This window comes from Aethalodelphis obliquidens, unplaced genomic scaffold, assembly GCF_003676395.1.
Source record: "Aethalodelphis obliquidens isolate GAN/ISIS:26980383/991018 unplaced genomic scaffold, ASM367639v1 scaffold1, whole genome shotgun sequence".
NCBI classification, from domain to species: Eukaryota; Metazoa; Chordata; class Mammalia; order Artiodactyla; family Delphinidae; genus Aethalodelphis; species Aethalodelphis obliquidens.
In genome coordinates, this window is record NW_020837945.1 from 69,610,091 (window position 1) to 69,631,640 (window position 21,550).

Below are 21,550 nucleotides of genomic sequence, written 5' to 3' on the forward strand. Positions count from 1 at the left end.
AACTGCCTTCTTAACTCGGACCAAGCACACCTCCTTTCAGACCTTGCTGGAAGGAAAAGGCCGTTTCAACTCCAAACCAACTTTGACTTCCTTGTTAACCAGATTAATCTGGGGTCTTAAAATTCCTATCAATACCCTAGTCACCATGGCTTTAAATTAGAAAGGCACGTGCTCGCTGGGTAATCTGCCAAGCACTGGAGCCACAGGTGTCAATCAGATGATGCTACTTTCCAGAAATATTGCCAGGAATCCAGTGAGGAATGGCAAGGAATGTCACCCCCCACTGGTGTCAGCACTGAGGGTGAGTGTTGGGGAACCCAGGAGCATGGACGTTGTGTCCACAGTCTAAGGGTCCCTCCCTTATTCTGTGTGTTCTGGAAAGACAGGGATGATACCACTTTCAGAAGAAAAAAGGAGGTTGTATAGAAGGAGAGCAAAAGAAGGGTAAGTATAAAAGAAAGAAAATGACAAGGAAGTAAAGGAGAGAAAAATGCTGCTGCTGATGATAAAGGTAGACTTGGTAGCCAGTACCTGCTGGGCCCTCTTCTAAGTGCCCTGCATGTGTTAGCTCGTTTAGTCTTTACCGCAATGCTATGGGGTATGTACCATTTCTATTCCTGCTTCACAAACAAGGAAACTGAGGCCCAAAGGGGTTAAGTGTCAATAACTTGCCTCTGGTCACACACCTAGAAGTTTAGAGCTAGGTAGAGGAAGGTGAGGACGGAAGAGGGAAGAGGGAGAGAGGTTTATGGTGTCAACTTATATTCAGCTTCTTTTCTGAAACGAAGATCTGCTGCCTGACCTAGTCAATGAGTCAGTCAGAATATTTATCAAGTAAATACTTACCAAGTACCAAGTGTCAGGCACTCTTCCAGGCGTGGGACGAGATAAACAAGGCAGAGTCCCTGCCCTCAGGAAGCTGAAATTCAAGGGGGAGGGACACAGTGATTCGGGGTCTCGCAGACAACTGGCTGCAGCCCCAGCACCTCCTCTCCCTCAGGATTCCGGGGTGCTCGGCCCCCCCCGGGCTGCAGGCTGGGCACTGTGGCAGCTCTGGTGGCACACTCCTTGGTTGTCATGGGTGTTGGTAGGACTGAGATTTTCAGTCCTCATCAGGGATGCCAGCAGGCTTGCCTTGCCTCCCTGTGCCCCTCCTGCCCCTCTACTCCCTGGACTTGACCTCTTTCCCTCTTACAGGTCAGCCAGGATGGCAAAGCGCTGCTGGATGTGCTGCAGCGTCCCCTGAGTCCCGGGAACTCCGAGTCCCTCACGGCCACAGCCAACTACTCCAAGGCAGTGCACCAGGTGCTGGACGTGGTGCATGAGGTGCTGCACCACCAGCGGCGGCTCGAGAGCATCTGGCAGCACCGCAAGGTGCGGCTCCACCAGCGGCTGCAGCTCTGCGTCTTCCAGCAGGACGTCCAGCAGGTAACAGACTGCTTCCCTGAGCCTGGCATCTGTCTCAGGCAGGCAGGCAGGTGGCACAAGTCCCTGACCTAGGTGATCAGGCCTGGGAACGCCTGATTTATGGAGGGAGGAGGGCAGTTCAGCCCCCGGCTTCACCCCTCCACACCATCCGGACTTGTTAATTGATGCTTCTCACTTAAGCAGCTTTACAGACAGGCCTTCTCACCCTCTGGTGTTGTGAAGGGAGGCGCAATCTGAGAGACAGCAATTCCTTGTAGTCATGACATTGTTTTCTTTGGGGGAAGCTTGACAGTCCCTCAGGCATGAGCTCTCTGGACAGCTCCGGGTCCTAGGGGGTTATCTGAGCGCTGTCGGAGCTGGACCCACAGTGTGCCCACTTCTCAGGGATGCAGGTGGCCTGCTAGGGTTGGGGTGTGGTGGGGTACAGGGCCTTTAGGGGATTCTTTGGCAAGCTTGGATTTGGGAAACCAGATTTAAAACAAGGGCTGTTGATGATTGTATGTTCTGTGATTAGAGGTTACTCCTGGCTTAATCTTTTTTTTGCGTTATTATAAGAGTCATAGCATTTTTCTTTACCACAAATAATAAATTGTTGTTTCTAACTATGAAAGGACAGCCTTGCCACAAATGCGCTTTTGGATGAAATGACACATTCTTTTTTCCTCATACTTCTCTGTCTGTCTCTTTGGGGACCCCTGGGAGCTTTTCTTTGAGGACTGATAGCTGCCGGGGAGGGAGAGCTTGTTGGGAGCTGGAGATGGAAGTTAAGGTTTAGCATCGTCTCCCTGCTGGTTCACTGTGAGAGGCAGGGGTGGGAACGCTCGTGTTCTCAGACCTTTCTGTGGCCACCTCATAATTTCAAGATTATACAATAAAATAACATTTCACTCTCCTTCCACACCTCCTGCGGTATTGACCAGATGTAATCGAAAAGTCTGTCGAAATATACATGGAAAATTGAGAGCCAACTGGACATGTCTTTGGAGTGTTGGTTCCCCTCACAGCTGTTGTTGGGGGGCCCTTGTACTGGGTATCCTGTGATAGAGACAGGTTGGAAGGAGAGAGGGGCATCCTATCAGGGGTCATGATACCCTCTGGGTGTGGGGTCACCACCGTGCAGTCAGTCCCAGGAGTAGACAGGGCTTCAGGAGTGTCCCCGATTCTTGGGCTGCCCTAACTCCTTTGTAGCCCCTGTCCCCCATCTGGGGCAGTGATGAGTCATCGGAGGTGACACTTCAGCCTCAGGAGGGATGGGCACTGCTTATGTGCTGGCCCCAGCTCTGAAACCCTTGTGGGGCTTGCTGGGGATGGAGAAGCAAATGCATCAGTTGTCTGCTCCTGCCGTCTGGAATTGTTCAGAACAACGTGTCATCTCTGAGCACAGGAGAGCACAGGGCTGGTCTGTGATTGGGACGGTTAGGTGGCAGCCTCCAGAGGCACACAGAAGGTGTCACCACTTCAGTGAACTTCGAGTGACTTCTGGAGATTTCTGGGCCGTGGATTGAGCAGCTTCCTTGGTGTGCTCTTTGTCTCCCTGCTGTTTTCATGGCTGTTGTACTAGGACGGGCACTGGAGAGGGGCAGAGGTGCTGCAAGGAGGGTGGGCGAAAGGCTTCCCCATCAGGAGGGCAGCATCCAGACGCGGACTCTGGGAACAGCTGTTATCAGGCTTTTCTGTGGCCATCGTGACATCGACACTAAAGCTGGGGAAAAGTATAACGAAAACTACACCGGTGGCTGTTCTACATCACGCTCTAAAAATGAGAGCATTTCTGGAATGGAGGCCCTATCAATTCATCTCTACAAGATGAATCACAGTGTTGGCACTCACCAAAAGCAAGTAGAAGATTGTGAGGTGGATGTAAAGGGGTTTGGATTTTCCACAAGGACTGAATTCCCCAGGATGACTGATTCTATTGTTCTTTTCGGGACGTGTGAATGTGACTTCTGGGGACACGACGTCATTCACCCATTGTCCAGCTAACTCTCACTCACCAAATATCTGACACTGGGACAGATGCACGAAGAAAAATGTGAAAACCAAGGGCTGTGAAACGTGGTGTGGGTTTCAAATGCTTCCTGACACCCAAGCGCGCGTTGATGCCTGACCGGTGTCTGAGTTGGCACTTCAGAGAGCGCTGCATATAACGCACGCAGTGGTTCCAGTGATGGACTCGGACTCTGGTCTCCCGACTCCCAGGCTTACGGGAGCCTTTCCTAGTTTTCAGAATCAGACTGGACAAGCAGTTTCCCTGCTCTGTGCTCCCACGATTTTATTTAAAAATACACAAACACACGCAAACAATAATGTTAACTCAAAGGTCAAAGTGCTATTGGAATTTTATAAATCTATCATTTTTTATTTTGCATGCTTCATCTCTTCTTTTGCAGTATCTCCTTGAGAGCAGAAGCCGTGGCTGCTGCTGTCTGGCATGAAGCTGGGGTTCTCTTTATATTTGCTGACTTGAGTTGAAATTATTATTGGAGGCCCCCTGTTTCTGCTTCTGTGAATTAAACACCATCTAACCCTCCTTCCCAGCCCATTCAGTAGCTGCCAGCGAGTAGCTGCAGTCTGTTTGCAGGAATTGTGATGTGAAAGTCTGAAGATCCCAGGTATTTCCTAACAGCCCGGGCAGAGGAGTCGGGGACATACCATCAGTGCTACAAAGTATCCTGGTACTCATCAGCTATTCAGCAAGCATGGGTCTGGGCAGTGGGCCCAGCACTGCACTGGGTTCTGGCAAGATGCCTGGTTAGGTAGAAAGGCAACAAGACATACACACTTGAAAACAGAAAGGTCCGTGCTACCCGAGCCTGCCAGGCGGTGTGCAGGGCAATAGAGTGTTGATGGGACACTTACAGGCAGAGGTGTGAAAAGTCAGAGTTGGTGTCTTGAAGGAGGAGAGAATTGATTGAACCATATAGTCTGGATCCAAGACCCTTGAGCACATTTGGGGTCTGGAGATGTTTACTCTGCAGCCTAAGTGGGAAGCTTGTGAGCGAGCATCGGTGGCTAGGGCGATACAGCATCACGGATAAGAGCATGGACTCTGGAGCCAGATGGCCTGAGTTTAAATCCTGCTCTGACAAGTCTTAGCCATGGGACCTTGGGCAAGTGGCTTCACTGCTGGTGCTTCAGTTTCCTCACCTCTAAAATAGGAACCATCACGTACCTATCTCATTGGACTGAAGGAGGTGCAAGCACAGCACCTGCCTAGCAGGTAGTAGATCCTGCAGCAGCATTGTCTCGGTTTAGTCATATCCTCTTTGAGTGGTACTCGGGTGTCTCCTGAGTCTGATGAGTTCCATTTCATTCAGTGATAAAATCTCAGAATTGCCGGGGACCTGGAAGAGCATTCAGTCTCACCTACTATAGGGTCAAGAAAATTGAGGCCCAGAGATGTAAAGCAACTTGGCCATAACCACACAGCTAGTTGATGGTAGTGCCAGGACCGGAAGCTAAGTCTTCTGGCTCCCAGTCCAGGTGTCCTACAGAAAAACCACACAAGAGAAGAGCCAGGCGGATAGCGATGGAGAACAGAAGAGAGACAGGAGGGACACACACGTACTAACGTAGAGAGGGGAAAGACAGACCACATACACACACCCTGAAACAGGGAGAGAGGAGAGACAGAGACAGACAGTGGAGGATGGGAAAGAAAGGGAGAGAGATTTAAAGACAGAGAGCAGAGAAACAGACATACCTGGGCTGGGAGGAGAAAGAGAAAGAGGAAGGTGGGGGGAGAGACAGAAGAGAAAGAGAAAGAGACAGGGACTCCTGCTAGTGGAGAGATGGGGGAGAGCCAGCCAGCCTCTCCCCACATGACTCCTTGTCCCATTGCCATTTCTGGGGGTGGTCTTTTCCCAAATAAGAATACCTTGCCTAAAGCAGAGAGGTTGAAACCAAAGATAGACACCAGTGAATAAGAGATTCCATTTAAATATCTGCAGCCAGAATTGGCCTGACACATCATCCCTGTGCTAGCTCTCCCTTGGTTCCCAAAAAGTGTCCTCTTCCCCTCTGGGCTTTGAGGCGATGGAAATAAGTCTCTAAGGATCAAACTGGAACTTGGGTCCATTAAGCTGCAGAAAGGCATAGATAGAGTGCATCTACCATAGTGTTGCTAGTGGAATAATTTTCAGTCCTGTTGTTGTTCCAGTTTAGAGTGGAACAGTACTAAGCAACAGCCATAAGAGCATCTATGACAGCATCAGCTCACCTCCACCTTCTGTCTGTTCTTCTCTCCTAACCCTGTGGCTTCCCACAAGAATAAAGGACTCCTTTCAAGCCCAGATAGACCTGACTTTGCTGAGAAGAACAAGGAGTAGCTAGTCTTGATCTTTCTAGTAGATGCAAACTCCATTCCATTTTTTCATAGCCAGAACAACTATTGTGAGTATCACTGCAGGCCATCTGTTCTGCCTCCCTTTCTTCTTCTCCCTCCATGTGGTGCAAGAATAAATTGGTAAAGTGCTTTGGAACACCTGTGTGCAAGGCCCTGTACTAGGAGTTGGAGGTCTCTGGCCCAAGAGAAGACGTATATACCCGAGGATGTATGAGTGGCACGTGGCTATCTGGGTTCAGGGCCAAAGAAGCAAGACAACAATGGGCTGGTGGAATCAGAGCAGAGAAAGTTCCCTGTGGGTGGAATGGCATTTGCACTGGTGCTTGGAGCTCAGGCAGAGGAGACGGAGGTGGGGAAGGCCAGGAAGTGGAGAGCTAAGTTATAGCCAGGGGACAGGAAGAGGAAATCTGACTGAGTGCCTACTCTTGGCAGCGATAGAGGGAGGTCAGGCTGGAAGGGTTAGGAGTGGTCTTGGTGGGGTGGGTGGGACATGACCCATTTGAGGCTCCAGTGCTTTCCCCTAAAAGTAATGTGTTTTGCTTTTAAGCAGTCCAAAGGTGAGCGAGGGAGGGGCAGTGATGTCAGAATTTTCTGGCTCAGTGATTTTCCATTCTGAATGAGTGTATTAATATTAAAGTCCATGGTTCTTGTACTACGAATGAATCTCACCTGTTTCTATCAGGTTCTTCTGGAGCCTCCCGTGGAAAATTATAGCTTTTACTGTGTCAGCTCTTGCCTGCCAAAGAACGTGTAAAAAGGATTTGAGAGTAATTTTTTAAAACTCCATAAATTCAATCTTTTACTTGCTGTAGTGACTAAAGCCCCTTAATCATACTAAACCAGTTTGGGCGTTGTATAATCCAATTAACAGCTTTGCATAATAAAAGGTGAGCACTTTGGGTTCCAAACAGCATGCTTAGTTAGAAAAAAGAGACTGGAATGACGTTGGGTCTAGAAAAGAACTCTTCTTATAAGAAGGAACGATTAAAGCATCTAAGAAGGAAAATGCTCACTCAGGGTATAGTCCCAGAGAGATGAGGGAACATACATGAGGGGGAACCATCATCAAAAATCTGGAATGCTGACTAGTTACTTGGTGGGTATGTTGGGGAGGAGATTCAGACATCAGAGGGGTGGTTGGATTCCAACCCTGAGATCTGGTTCCTGGGATTAAATATGTCTATAAAAGTTTTATTGCTCATAGCTCAGGATACATCATCTTTATGAGCAATTGAGCATCTAATCACTTCACTTATCTTAATTAATCTTCCAACACTATGAAGCGGGTGATACTTTGGTCCTCATCTTATCAATACTAATGAGGAAATTGAGGCTTAGAAAGGTTAAGTAAACTTACACAAGGTCACACAGCTAGTGGCAGAGGAAGGCTATAAACCCAAGTCCACTGAATCTCTAGGTCCATGCTCTTAGCCTCTCTGCTATGCCCTGGGCACTATGTTAAGTGGTGGGAAGGCAGAGAGACACGGATCCTGCCCTTGAGGGGTTTATAAGTTAGTGCAGAGCTCAGAGGGCCCTGATAGATTGCTTGGTCCCAAGGGATCAGACTTGCCGTGTAGCCGCTGACAGCTGAGATTCATCCCTAAGTCATCCCAGGGGTCATTCATCCCTGGGTCATCCCAGGAAGACCCACACAGGCAGTCATACTCACACGCAAACACTCTTCCCCACCTGCTCCATCATTATAAAATGGCTCTCTACAGTTATTTGGCTCTAACACAAATGTCCCTAAGACAGGCACTACCCATTCTCACTTGTTTTTCCTAACCATAATTATGTTAACTCAGTGTTGCTGATGCTTTTCTTTGTAGCATATATCTTGAATAATGTCCGTTTGCCCGTGGTCGTATTTAGCAGTATTAAAGTTCTCAATTAAGTTTTGATGGTGATAATCCAATCCTTCGAATACATTCAAGTGGATAATAGATGATTCTATTATCATCTATCATCTTTCTGGCAGGGTGAGAGTCCAGAAAGTGAGCAGGGTTGAGGCTTGGCTGAATTGGGGGAGGAAGGGAGGGGAGAAAGAGAGGGCTCTGCTGGTCAGGGTTGCTTTCTGATTGGAGTGAGGATGGGGAAACTTTCTCATCTGCCTCTTTGGTGTCACTGATCTTAGAAGGGGTGCTCCATCCCTCTACCCATAGTAGGAGGCTGGTACCAGAGGGTCTGTTCCAGTCTTCTCCATGTATCCTCCAGCTAGAATTGGCAGGGCTGGGAAATGGGCTTCAGAGGCCTGCTCCTGATTTGCTGAGACCCTCCTGCCTGGAATTTCATGGACCCTTCACACTCTGTACCTCACCCCCATTCCTCTCTGCCCTGCTTTCTGCCTTCTCTTCCCTTGCCCATCATGGCCTTTCCCTGGGTGCTCACTTTGATTTTCTGAATGCAAACTCTGTTGTGACTGAACAGTCATCCTTCTGTGATGAGTACCTTCCAAGGAAGGACCCGGGTACCTCCACCTGGCAGGGTTGGGAATCAGGTGGGTCCTGGGAGGCAGTGAGAGAAGAAGGTTCCTCCCCAGGAGTTACTGAGCCTCAGGGCTTTCTTGATACACAACAATTTTAAATACCTTTAATGTCCTCAATTCCTCTTTTATTACTATGTTAACAAATGACTAGACAGTCACCATCCAAGGTCACTTCTTTCTGATAACCCCTAGGTTCGGCATGTCCTTGACCTCAACATGCTATTTCTGGAGCTTTGAATACCAGGCTAAAGGATAAAAGACTCACACTTTATAACTAGTGGGGAACTATTGAAAGATTTTGACCAGAGAAAACAGGTGATCAGAGTGAAGGTCTGAGGTCATTTAGTGCCAGAGGAGGACTGTGTTGGAGTGGAAGATCCTAGGGCCACGGTCATGTTCTAAGGTGATGGGACAAGGGTAGTAGATTTGAGAGCATTTATGAAAAAAAAATCACTAGAAATTGCCGTCCATTTTGTTAGAAGACAAGGGTGGTGTCAAGTGTGAATATGGGACTGTATTTTTTAAAGTGGGGTTCTTGGACCTGTTGGAGAACCCAACTCAGGTCCACTTGTCCAATGCACAGCAAAGCCAATCTACCGATACCGAGTTGCAGTGAAGGAAACTACAGAGTTTGTTGTAGGGCGACAGGCAAGGAGAATAGGAAACTCGAGCTCAAAAGACCCAAACTCCTTGATAATTTTCAGGAAAGGGCTTTTAAAGGCAACATTAGGGGTGAGAGTCACAGGGTGTGTGATCAGCTGGACATTCTGATTGGTTGGTGGTGAGGTAACAGGGTGACGTTTCAGGAATCTTAGTCATCAACCTTCTGGTTCCAACCAGTCTGGGGTCTGCTGCTTGTGGTCAGCATGTAGTCACCATCCTCCACCTGGGTGGGGGTTGTAGTTTCTGCAGAGCAACTCAAAGACATGCAGCAGATTGTTATCTGCATCCCTTCAGGAGGAACTGGGAGTCCTGTGGCTCTATTGTTCTAATCATTACGCATGAGCCTCCTCTTTGGAACTTGGGGAAGGCCAAACCAAAACCGGGAACTTGGAGGGGCTTTTGTATCCAGGAAGACCTCACAAGGTCCTGCTCAGTTTCAGTTCCCCCTTTTCTTTGATGTTCCCCAATCCTGAGGGGAACAGGGGCAGGACAAGAAAAGGAATACAGTTTTGGATAAAGAGGTTAATCATAAACCCGGCAGGGGAACTCGTTTTAGGGGGACTCAGTTTCAGACCCCTGGCGTTAAGATCATCTGGGCAGAGTAGGGTCTTGTTAAGAACAGGTTATCTGACCCTACTGTATACTTTTTGGTTCGGTATGTGTGGGTAAGGTGGTGCCTAGGTTTTAGAATGAACCCCAAGTGATTCTGAAGCGGTCTAAAGTTTGAGAGCCTCTGACTTGAGAGATTCAGTCCTTAGTGATGAAAAGTGTGGTGACACCACAAACAGGAATCAAAGGCACCATGTGAGGAGATGCTTTCAGGGAGATGTCAAAGACAAAGACAATTTCCAGTCACCTCAGCCTGTTGGGAAGGGACAGGTGTGGGCTGCCTGGGAGTGGAGGGATCCAAGGGAGGGAGGCGGCTGGTTTCTTAGCCGGCTTCCACCCAACATCACATTTGTCAGGGCAAAGGACTGTGGTTTTAAGGGGGAAGAGAGTCTGTACACCTGCTAATGAGTTTCAGCTGAGCCCTCTCAAAAAAATGATGGCTTTTCCCGCCATAGCAAGACATTTATTTTGATCATACTTGTTCCAAAGAGGGGACAGAAAGTGAATTAGTGGTAATTGGCCATTTCAAGTGGTACCCGCGTGCTCTCCAGTCTCAGCTGACAGGGAGCGGGGTGGTGCCGGCAGAGAATGAGCTGCTCCCCTTCAGAACTAGTGCTCAGTGTGCTGTGCAAGGAGACAGAAACAGTGATTTGATGGCTGTCCTGGGCGCTCACACACGTCACGCGCACTTGAGCTTTTAACAGAACAAAATGCGTGTGGACACCGACGGCATGCCAACTCTCCTTCCCGACCTCAGAATATCGGCTTCTACAGAGTCACAGAGTTGGGGCTGGGCGCTGGGAGGTAACAGCTGAGGGGGGCCATTCTTCAGTTTACTTAACACAACAGAACGCCTTGCCCGTTTTATCATGGATCAAATTATGACACAAACTTAATAACATATTTCAAATAAGATGATTGATCAGAGAGAGCCAGGGAGGGAATCAGAGAGTTGGGATTCTGATTTCACAACTGTTTGCCAGACAGCTCCCTTTCCTTTGATGGTTTTTGCCCTTTATCACACAGGAAGTTCTCACATCAGGTTGAGTTCATTCACTCATTTATTCAGCAGATGCTCTTTGAGAACATAGCGGTGAACCAAACAAAGCCCCTGCCCGTGTGGAGCTTACATTCAGGAGGGAGAGAACACCATCACAAACAAACAAATAGCTCATAGGTGCTAGAATGACAGCAGGTGAGCTGAATGAATAAGCCGTGGGGTGTGTTTAAGAAGAGATTCCAAGCATGTGAAACGGGACCTACAAAGTCCTTGGGACCAGAATGAGCTGGGTGCATTCATGAAAATAGGAGGATGGCCAGAGAACCTGGTGAATAGAGAGGAGGGAAAAGGAGTAAACAGTTTGAAGAAATGGGCTGGGTCCAGATCACATCAGGCCTTATAAGCTACGGAGAGAATTTGGATTTTCTAAGTGTGATAGGAAACAGTTGTAGAGTTTCGATAAGAGGAATGTCATGACTTGGTTCTTGTTGAAAGAAATGTTATATTCAAAGATCTGGCTACTGTGTGGAGGGAGTAAAAGGAGGAAGACCACCTACAGGGCTGATCGGGTGAATGAGGAAAGATGGTGGCTGGGACTAGGGTGGTTTTGAAGGAAATCAGTGTACAGGAAAGAGTAAGTAAGACAGGCTTGCAGCTAAGCAGTGAATTGTGGTGCTTTTGCTGATACAAGGAAAACTGGGAGAGGAGGGGAGTGGGGCAGAAGGGAATAAAGAGTTCTGTTTTAGATATGTTAAGCTTAAGGTGCCCATTATAAACCAAACTGGAGAGGAAGAGTAGGCAGCTGGGTACATGAGTCTCAGTCTCAGGAGAGAGTTAGGGCTGGAACTGTGAATATGGAAATTAACCAGCACATAGACGATATTTAAAGCCATGGAACTGGGTGAGATCATCTAGGGAGTAAGAGAAGAGAAAGAAGAGGTCCAGGGATGAGCCCTCAGGCATTCCAAAATTTAGAGCCTGGGAAGACTAGGAGGATTCAGAAAAGTAGACAACAGTGGAGATCAGTGAGCTGGGGGAATCCTCAGTGAGATGGCGTCTCAGGAGCTAAGGAAGAGGTGTTTCCAGAAAAGGGAGGCTCTTCCTCTTAGGCGGGGCTGAGCAAGGTGGGTCTCTCTGCAGGGTGGGAGGGCCGCAGTGGTCCAGGGAGGTCAGAGTGGAGTGGGCTGAGGATGGCGTTGGTGGGAGGGCATCCCAGCACTGGGAGTCCTCAAGGAGGGGTGGTCCAGAGCAGAGCGAGGAGGGAGTCCCTGTGCAGGCATAGCCTGGTGCAGGTGTTGGAGCCCAGGCAAGGTGAGCAGAGCAGAGAAGCGTGGCCTGGCATAGGTGTCAGGTGCATAAGTGCAGACAATGAGCAGGTCAAGGAGGTCATCCCCGAGGGGCAGGGGCTGTGCAGTGTCACAGCCTGGGCAGAGGGAGGAGGGCATCCATGCAGGGAGGGCAGCCCAGCTTAGAGGATTGGAATCTAAACAGGCTGAGGAGGTGTCCACACAGGGGGCTACCCAGAGGAGGTTTACTAGGAGGGGCTCTTGGAATCAACCCCTGAGGAAGGGAAGGGAAGAAGGAGGATTAGACAGAGAGTGAAGCTGAGCTGCAGCGTCATCTCAAGGGAATCCTCAGCCAGCCCTACCGGGCGTTCTGAAGATTCTCTCAGGTTGGGGAGTGAAAACTGGGTCTTTGTACTTGGAGTCTGTCACTGGGCACGGGTCAATGTAAGAAGGGGCTTTGGGCAAAGCCACTCTCTTCAGCCCAGGGTAATAATCCCCAAAGGGGACTGACACCCAAGGCTGTCTGCCTGCTGGTGACACTCTCAGCGGGGTGGCAAAAAGTCCTTTGTGGCACATCATAGCATCTGCAACCTCCATGGTTTCAAACTACCTCCTTCAAATACCTATTAATTGCAAAGAAATAAGAGTGACTTTCTAGAAGAAGGCTGGAAGACACCACCCTGACCCGGTGATCAAAGTTAACATCATGAGTCATGGGGGCAATTCAAATTATATCCCACCTGATAGAATGCAGTGGGAAGAACAAGAATCATTTCTGTGTTATTCCTGATTCCGATCATGCGGAAACATCAGACAAACCTGAGGGACATTTTGTAAAGTAATAGACCTGTAACTATTAAAAGTGTTAAAGGCAGGAAAGTCAAGGGAAGCCTGAGGGACTCTTCCAGATTAAAGGGACAACTAAGCATGACACATGCTTCTAGCCTGCATCCTTTTCCTCTAAAAGTCAGTGTTGGGACACATGGGAAAACTTGAGTAAGGTCTGGGAATCAGATGGTAGCGTTGCTGCCAGAACCATTTGGGTTTGAATCCTGACTCCACTATTTAGTAGCTGTGTGAGATCAGGCAAGTTAACTAACCACTCTGAGATTCATTCTCTTCATCCAAACTTGGGGATAATAACTCTCACCAGCCCAGGGTTGTGGTAAGATAGCATAGATGAGATGGTGAGCGTGTGCCCTGGCCTAGTGCTGGACAAAGAGTGAGCCCTCCATAGCCTTTCCTTCTGAGGAGGGGAACTGCCCTACCCTCGATGTAATAAAATCATTAAATATTTGAGTTGGAGGGAGATTTAGGGAGATGATGTGATCCAACAGTCTCATTGGAGAAAGTGAGGTTCAGAGAGGAGAAGGCACACACCCAGCTGGGCCACAACTGGTTAGGGGCAGAGCTGGGGTGAGAACCCAGGTTCCTCTGTAAGTTGTGCTGTCTTTAATTTAGAATGATCATGATGGTACCACATTTTAATGATGCTTTAGGAACCTAAAGCACTTACATATTAACAGAGCTTAGACACCAACTTAAAACTTTGTGCAAAGGTGGTTGCCTCTAAATGCAGGGGCCTCCTGCACTGGGCTGGGAGATCCTTGAGGTCTTCTCCAACACTAAGATTCTATCATGTTAGAAGAATCCAAAAAATCAGAGTCCTGGGACAGAAAGCAGCTAGGCCCTTGATTTTCTCCCATTAACTCGGTTGTATTCATGGCCACTGTTCAGAAAATATCAATAGTTCTCTTCAAAAGGACTTTTCTCTTCTCCTTAGCAGCTAGAAAGGACTGTCTCCTCCCCTGAAAAGTACTCTGTCTTGATTGTATGCTGGTTGGAATAAACACAATTAGATGAGGAAGAAAGGGAGTGATTAGGGAATTATGCATAATGGCTGTTAGATTGGCTCCCAGATCCGGTTCAGGATGTGAGTATCTCTCTTGGAAAAGGCTGTTCCGGGAAAGGACTAATTCCAGTTGAAAAGTTGGGGCATGAGAAAGGAGAAAGAGCTTTACACGTTGTTTGCAAGACTGCGTGCCTGCCTTCGTGGGGAGGAGTCCCAGGCTGACCAGGACTGTTGTTTCCAGTGATGGGGCAAAGATCAGACCTCCTGCTGAATGCGCTGGCGCAGCTTCTCCCAAGACAGTAGGCAGCCGTATTTGCCCTTGACAACTCATGGCTATAAACATTCATTGAGTATCTTCTGAGTGTGCGGTGCTGATGGGGAGACTGGGGGCAGGCGAGGGATGAAAGGGCAGGATACAGTGGTGAAAACCCCATACTTCTTCGGGAGCTACCTACCTGCCAAGTGGGGCAGTGGAGAGAGGGTGGATACACACAAAGGGAGAACTTTGAATGCAGGCTGTGAGAGGTACTAAGAGTTACCTATCTAGGGAGTACGGAGCTGGAGACATTCACCCCAAAGTTGTGTGTTGGGGCAATGAGTTTTGAGTTGAGTTGAGTTCAACATATCTCACGTGAACCCCTCTGTGCTGAGTACCATGCTGTGTCCAGGAATCACAGGGAGGTCAGAGTCTAGTGGGAGAGACCAGCCTGTGGGCAATAATCGTGGTTTGAACAGAACAGAGAAGAGTGACACCACCCCAGCCTGAGTAGATTGTTAAAGAGAAAAGGCTTTCCAAAACTAGAGTTTGAGGTGGCACTTAAAAGATGAGTAAGAAGGAGCCCGGGAAGTGGATATAGGGAGAAAAAAGAGATGGACATTTCAAGTGAAGTGGAAAATAGCAAGAACAAAACTCAGGAGGTGAGTTTTTGGGGGTGTTGAGAGGTGGGGCAGGAACTCATTGGAGGTGGGGTTGGGAGGGGTGGACCTGTCGCAGAGGACTTTGCATGTCAGGTTAAGGGGCCCCTCAAAAACTATACCCCAGTGAAACGCCTTCAAGAATGCAAGGTTTAACTCCATGTAAGTCTAATTTATATTCTTCAGGTAGATTTTGTGTCCCTCACTTTTTTTTTTATCATTAGGATCTGGCTATATTAGAAATTCATAATTTATTTTTAAACCTTAGTGTATAAAATTACTCCTTTGAAATTAAAGGCACATCTTGCCAGAATGAGATTGACAACTATCACTGGGTGCTACTTCCCACTCAAGTGCAGAGGCACACCTGTCATTTATCAAAACCAGAGCGTGGGGCTTCCCTGGTGGCGCAGGGGTTGAGAGTCCGCCTGCCGATGCAGGGGACACGGGTTCGTGCCCCGGTCTGGGAAGATCCCACATGCCGCGGAGCGGCTGGGCCCGTGAGCCATGGCCGCTGAGCCTGCGCGTCCGGAGCCTGTGCTCCGCAACGGGAGAGGCCACAGCAGTGAGAGGCCCGTGTACCGCAAAAAAAAAACCCCCAAAAACAACAACAACAACAACAAAAAAAAAACAAACAGAGCGTGAGTATGAAAATTGAAAGAAAACTTAACCAAAAAACCTGTCATCTTTGTGCTATCCCTTGTGACTCACTTGCTTCTGTACCAGTGACAAGTTCCTCTTCCTGGGGGTCAGGCTTCCACGTGCTTCTGCATCACCCCCAGGCCCCATCACCAAATCCTGGCTGTTCTCTCCCCTAAATATTACTGAAACCTGTCTCTCCACGGACACTGCCACTGGCCTCGCCTGAGCTACCATCGCCTCTTGTCAGGATTTCTGCAGGAACCTCCTGTTTTCCTACCTCTGTTCCTGTCTTCCAACAACTGATTCTCCACAAAGCAGTCAGAGCAATAATTTTTAAATGCAGATCTGATGGTGTCTTTCTCCTCCTTCAGCCCTTCAGTGGCTCTTAGGCTAACGCCGGAGTCAGACTCAGCACACCAGGGCTCAGCTCTACCTGGTGCCTGCCGCCTCGGGGCGCATTTCCTACTTACACCTACTCAAACCATGCTGATCTTTTCAATTCTTAATTTGGTTAAATCCTACTGTCTCTCAGGCCTCACTTCTTCAGAGTGGACTTCGCTGACCGTTGGCACTTTTCACCCTTGCAATTAATGATGAATTGTGATCTCATATCTAGTGCTCATTACCCACCTAGACTGAGTTCCTGGAGTCAGGGCTGAGCCTGCCTTGTTTAATCCTGCAGGCTGGGCTGTCCTAGTGCCCGGCGCTAGGCCACCATGAGGCTAATAATAAATATCTATTTGAATATGTGAATAGTCGTAGCCCACACGTGCTTCTCTGCATCCTGAAGATTCTTCCTTCAGACAAAAACAAAAGGAAAAAAACCTCCTATTGTTGGAAACACTTAAATACCAATTCAAAGCCATCAATAGGTATGATTAACTATCATCCTGTACTATCCTAACTACAACTGATAATTGACTATTTTAAATAATATCTTTTAGATGAGAGAAATTACATAGGGACCAGCTAATAAGGGGTACCTTGATGGGTGCTTACACTTTGATAGGGTCCAGGGTAAGGCTAGAAACTCAATTTATTCTTCAACCAGTGATGTTCAGATTCTGGGACTCACCAGACTTCCAATGCTGCACATTAATGTACAGTGTGTCACATAATTGTTAGACACCACCGGTGTCTGTTCAGAAGCACATTTCTCTGCTGTGCAGTCCACGTAGGAAGCTGGATTGTGCTCCCAGGGTTGGGAACCATGAAATCAAAGGTCAAGAGAGCATATGGCCTAAGTATTTGTACCAGGCCATGCTGGCTCTAAAAGAACTCTCTGAAACAAAATTGTCAGAAATCAACATTTTGAACAGTGCATCATATATTGATTCTGTTTCTCTGTCCTCAGATGCTTTTTCCGTCTCTATATATTACTAAAGTAATCTTGTTCACGTCCTAAGTCATTTGCTTTTGTTTTGTTAAATTGATTTCCCTGCAGTCCCTGACCCAGCATTGAGGTTGCGTGTGTTTTCCGCACAGCTCCAGTTCTAATGGCAGCAGCTGTACTAAATGGAGGCAATGTAACATCACAGAGCAAAGTTATGTTTAAACTAAGTAAAAGCCTCTCAAATATGAAATAGATTTTTAAGTGGTTAAGGTAGAGCTGATTAAGTAAACTAAGTGTCACTAACTGAAAACGAATTGACATTTTAAAGAAAGCAAAATAAACAGGAAACAAATTGCTTTTTTAAAAAAGTTTAAAAGTTGTGAAAGCACCCCCAGGGAGTATAAAAGCTAACCATTTGTGAACTAGTAGATGAAAAACATTTGCCTCTAACCAATTTGCTTTAGAATATTTATTAAAGCTAGAGATTAAAAATGAAAATGAATAAAATAAAATTCATGAAAAAAAGTGCCAGACAAGCAAGTCACACTTAACTGCTCAAAACAAAATTTTTTTAAAAAATTGTAACCTGAAAATACGTCATAAATTCCAAAGCACTCATGAAAAGCTATAAGAGGGCTCCTTTGTATATAAAAATTATCTCCAACCTTCAGTTCATTCTCAAAAGGGGATTAATAAAAGTTTAAATATGCATAAAAATTATAAAACTACGCTATCCATGGTACACAATATATGAGAAACTTTGTGACTAGAAATGTTTGTCTTTGACGTTGCATGCTGACACCCATCATCCTTGTCCGGTATAGAATGGGATCAAATTGTGGCAAATCAAGTAAAAATGCACTCTCCTGACTTTTGTTGCTGAAATATCACCATAAGTAACTCAAGAGAAAAGTAGGCTCTTCTTTATTCTAAGAAAAGAATATCTAAACTTCCTTTCAGTGCTGCCTTTCAGAGTTTGCAAAAGGTAAAAATTCAGTTCATTTACTATTGTAATTTCTTTTTACAGATGTGCCTCCAGAATATTAAAAAAATACTGCCAGAATTTGTTAAAGTGTTTAAAACCTTTTTAAAATTGAAGTATAGTTGATTTATAATATTGTGTTAGTTTCAGGTGTACAGCAAAGTGATTCAGTTACATATATTTTTTTCAGATTATTTTCCATTACTGGTTATTACAAGCTATTGAATATAGCTCCATGTGTTATATAGTAAATCCTTGATGCTAAAGTGCTTACAATCTTTACACTAATGTTTAGATAAAGTCATTTTTGCAAAAGCCTTCTTTTTTTCTTCATTTTAGTGGACAATTACCTGACCTGGCTTTGTACCATGCAATTTTGTTAAACCTCATTTTTATATTCATATGTGCATTTCTCTAACCAATACCATCTTGGTATGGCTTTATGATACTGCCACCTAAGCCTTTGAAAGCTTCCATACTTTTTACAATTGCAGGCATAAATTTATCTCAAATGTCAGAGGAAGTGACGCCAAAGGCTAAATTCCGTAGAAACAGAACTCTCATGTCTGCAGTCCAGGCAATGATTTGGCCTCTCTGCTTGCCACAGGGCAATCTGTAGAAAAAAACAGAATTAAAGTGCCCTTTTAAACGGGGCTAGTTCATCTACATCATTTTCCCAAAAGTCATTCTACAATCTGAGAAAGCTAGTACCTCATTAATCAAATGTTTAGTTGACGTTTACTATAGTAGGAATAGAGTGGGCTTAGTTGAGTCTTGGCAGGATCTGCAACAGGTGTGTCTGTGCTGTAATTCTGATTCAGCTGTGGCCATCTGATTTAGTGAGTGCCAACTCCTCAGGGCCCAAATGAACTGCTTCCCTTCTCCCTGGAGGCACACATTTTTGTTGGGTTATGTGGACAAATGCAAAATGGGCTAAAGGCTTTGATCCTCCCCACATTACGAGGCTTTTACTAAGGGCTTTCCACTCCCCTGTCAAGTACCCCTCAGGACAACATATTTTCTCACCTTCTAAGCATCGCCTCACTCATCCCTCTACTGCTCCAGCCACCTGTTGAGGAAAATGTCTTGAGGCCAAATCACTAGACCTTAAGCCTGGAGAACATGGAGTCTCTGCTGCTACCCAAGAGCATCATAGATACTAAAGACCTTACTTTATTTTGTTGGTTGGTTGGTTGGTTGATGTTGATTGGAGGAGAAAGGTGGAAAGAAGCCAGAGAGGGCAGTTGTCCTGGTGATCAGCTCTCTTGAGCGTAGCTCCAGTTAGGGACTGACTACTCTGGACTTTGCTCCCAAGATTAGGAAGGGAGTCCCAGGAGAACAATGAGGTAGGATCCCCATGACTTGATGCCACTGCCATGAGCATTTTTATGGTGGAGTGAGTGCCAAGGAACTGCCCTGACCTGACACTGCTTAATTTCCTGCAAATGTGTCTGACTTTATATGGTTGGAGTCAAAGTAGTGAGAGGGTTAAACTGTGCCTGGCGGTCTGTGTAACTTGTTTAAAATAATGGGCTAAGTAAGGCTGAGAAAACTGAGAAAGTGATGAGGGGATATTCTGGAGATCAAAGAGGAAGAGCTGAACTTAGTTAAGGGTGGGATTGTTGTATTGCCAATGAGAGTAATGAAATCCCTGTGTCCACCGTGGATTGAACATTTACACCTGGACTGCTGCTTTCTGATTGGGACGGGCGGGGAGTCTAATAGCCTAGCAGTCACACATGTTGTCACGTGTCTTTTGCCAAGAAGTCATTGTTTCTGTCTTCCTTCTCTGACTAGGTGTTAGACTGGATCGAAAACCACGGCGAGGCCTTTCTCAGCAAGCACACAGGGGTCGGGAAGTCTTTGCATCGAGCCCGGGCCCTGCAGAAGAGGCACGATGACTTTGAAGAGGTGGCTCAGGTGAGATGCTGTGTATGGTTGTATGCGTGTGTGGAGCGCTGAGGGAGACCAGGGCTGTGGCTTTGGTGTTTGGTGGGGCACGTTGGGTGGATAGCCCATGGCTTCTGGGCTGCCTTCCCGCCTGATGCAAGGAGACCCTTGTCTGCTCTAGGATCACTAGGTGAGTGGTAAATTAGTATTTTGTCAGCTGTGATCAGTTGCAGTAGAATGAGTAAGGCAGGGAAGGGGCAGCTGGGAAAGGTATCACTAAGGGATGGCGAGGTGGTTGCTGCCAGAGGAGCGAGGGTGACAAAGCTAGAGTTTGCCACGTCACGGCTTTAGCCAGGACTGGCTCTGATTCCATTACACAGGCAGCCCTCAGTGGGGGAGTCCTGCTGGGCATTGTCCAGAGCCCCAACCTCACCCGGGGAGGTGACCAGCCCCAGACAGATGTGAGCTGTGGGTGTGAAAGGAGAGGGCCTGCCGAGAGCCAAAGGAATCTGCTGGTGGACAGGAAGTAGTGGGAGTGGACCTAGGGGAGCTGCAAGGGATGCTGGAGGGTGAGAGGCCTGACGGAGCCAGAGAGACCGTGTCAGCAGCGACCTGAACCTGCGGAGGCAGGTAGATGAGACCCAACCTATGGGATAAAGAAAACCTCACAGAAAACCTCTGTGCACTGTTGGTTGGAATGTAAAATGGTGCGACCACTGTTAAAAACTGTATGGCAGGGCTTCCCTGGTGGCGCAGTGGTTGAGAGTCCGCCTGCCGATGGAGGGGATGCGGGTTCGTGCCCCAGTCCGGGAAGATCCCACATGCCGTGGAGCGGCTGGGCCCGTGAGCCATGGCAGCTGAGCTTGCCACAGCAGTGAGAGGCCCGCGTACCGCAAAAACAAACAAACAAACAAAAAACAGTATGGCAGTTCCTCAAAAAATTAAGCATAGAATTACCATATGATTCAGCAATCCCACTTCTGAGTATATACCCAAAAGAATTAAGAGCAAGGATATGAAAAGTACACCCATGTCCAAGCAGCATTTTTCACAGTAACCAAAAGGTGGAAGCAACCTAAGTGTCCATCGACAGATGAACAGATAAACCAAATATTGTATATACAGGGCTTCCCTGGTGGCGCGGTGGTTGGGAGTCCGCCTGCCGATGCAGGGGACGCGGGTTTGTGCCCCGGTCCGGGAGGGTCCCACGTGCCACGGAGCGGCTGGTCCCGTGGGCCATGGCCACTGGGCCTGCGCATCCGGAGCCTGTGCTCCGCAACGGGAGAGGCCGTGGCGGTGAGAGGCCCGCGTACCGCAGGAGAAAAAAAAAAATATATATATTATATATACATATAGTGGAATATTATTTGTTCTTAAAAAGTAAGGAAGTATGACACATGCTACAGCTTGGATGAACCTTGAAGATACGATGCTATGTGAAATGTTAGTCACCAAGGGACAAATATCGTATGAGTCCACTTATATGAAGTACCTAAAATAGTCAAATTTATGGAGATAGAAGGTAGAAGGGTGGTTGCCAAGTGCTGACGGGGAGTTATTATTTCGTGGGTGCAGAGTTTCAGTTTTGCAACGTAGAGATTTTTGGAGATGGATGGTGGTGATGGTTGCGCAACAGGGTGACTCAGTGCCCCTGAACTTTTTTCTGTTACGTTTACTTTACCATGACCACCAGTACCACCACCACAAGAACAAAAACCAGCCTCATAGCCACACAAGGATCTTTTACAGCATGAGCTGGACTGTGCCAACGTGATACAGACACAGGCCCCATGTGCCTCTGGTGGACAAGATGTATTACAGACCCAAAATATCTGGGTGGCCAGGCATTCTGGTGCCTGTCCAGTCTGTTAGGGGGCATAGGATGGGAGAGGGTCATCCAGACTCCCTGCCTGCTGAGAGTGGGCATTGTGGTACCTGGGACCATCTGTTGGACTAGAGCCATCCCATAGCTTTGGTGCCCCTGCATTCTGGCTGTCCTGTGGTTCAGCCCTCCTCATCTGGGGAGGACATCCCCAGAGCCACCCACCGCCCTGATCCAGCCCACTCCTCCTTGCTCTCTTACTGCTGTGGCCTCATAGGCAATGCCAGCTGTGGTCACA

At 47.4% G+C, this 21,550-nt stretch overlaps 1 protein-coding gene across 7 annotated transcripts in view; it reads left to right on the forward strand.

Annotated features, from left to right (window-relative positions):
- The window catches only part of KALRN (kalirin RhoGEF kinase), a 637,474-nt gene that overhangs the window by 281,812 nt on the left and 334,112 nt on the right, over positions 1-21,550 (forward strand). For all 7 annotated transcript variants that reach the window (XM_027106834.1, XM_027106844.1, XM_027106853.1 and 4 more), the window contains exons 9-10: positions 1,198-1,428; positions 19,338-19,460. In XM_027106834.1, the coding sequence (XP_026962635.1) occupies positions 1,198-1,428; positions 19,338-19,460 (354 nt within the window). The remainder of the gene's footprint in view (positions 1-1,197; positions 1,429-19,337; positions 19,461-21,550) is intronic.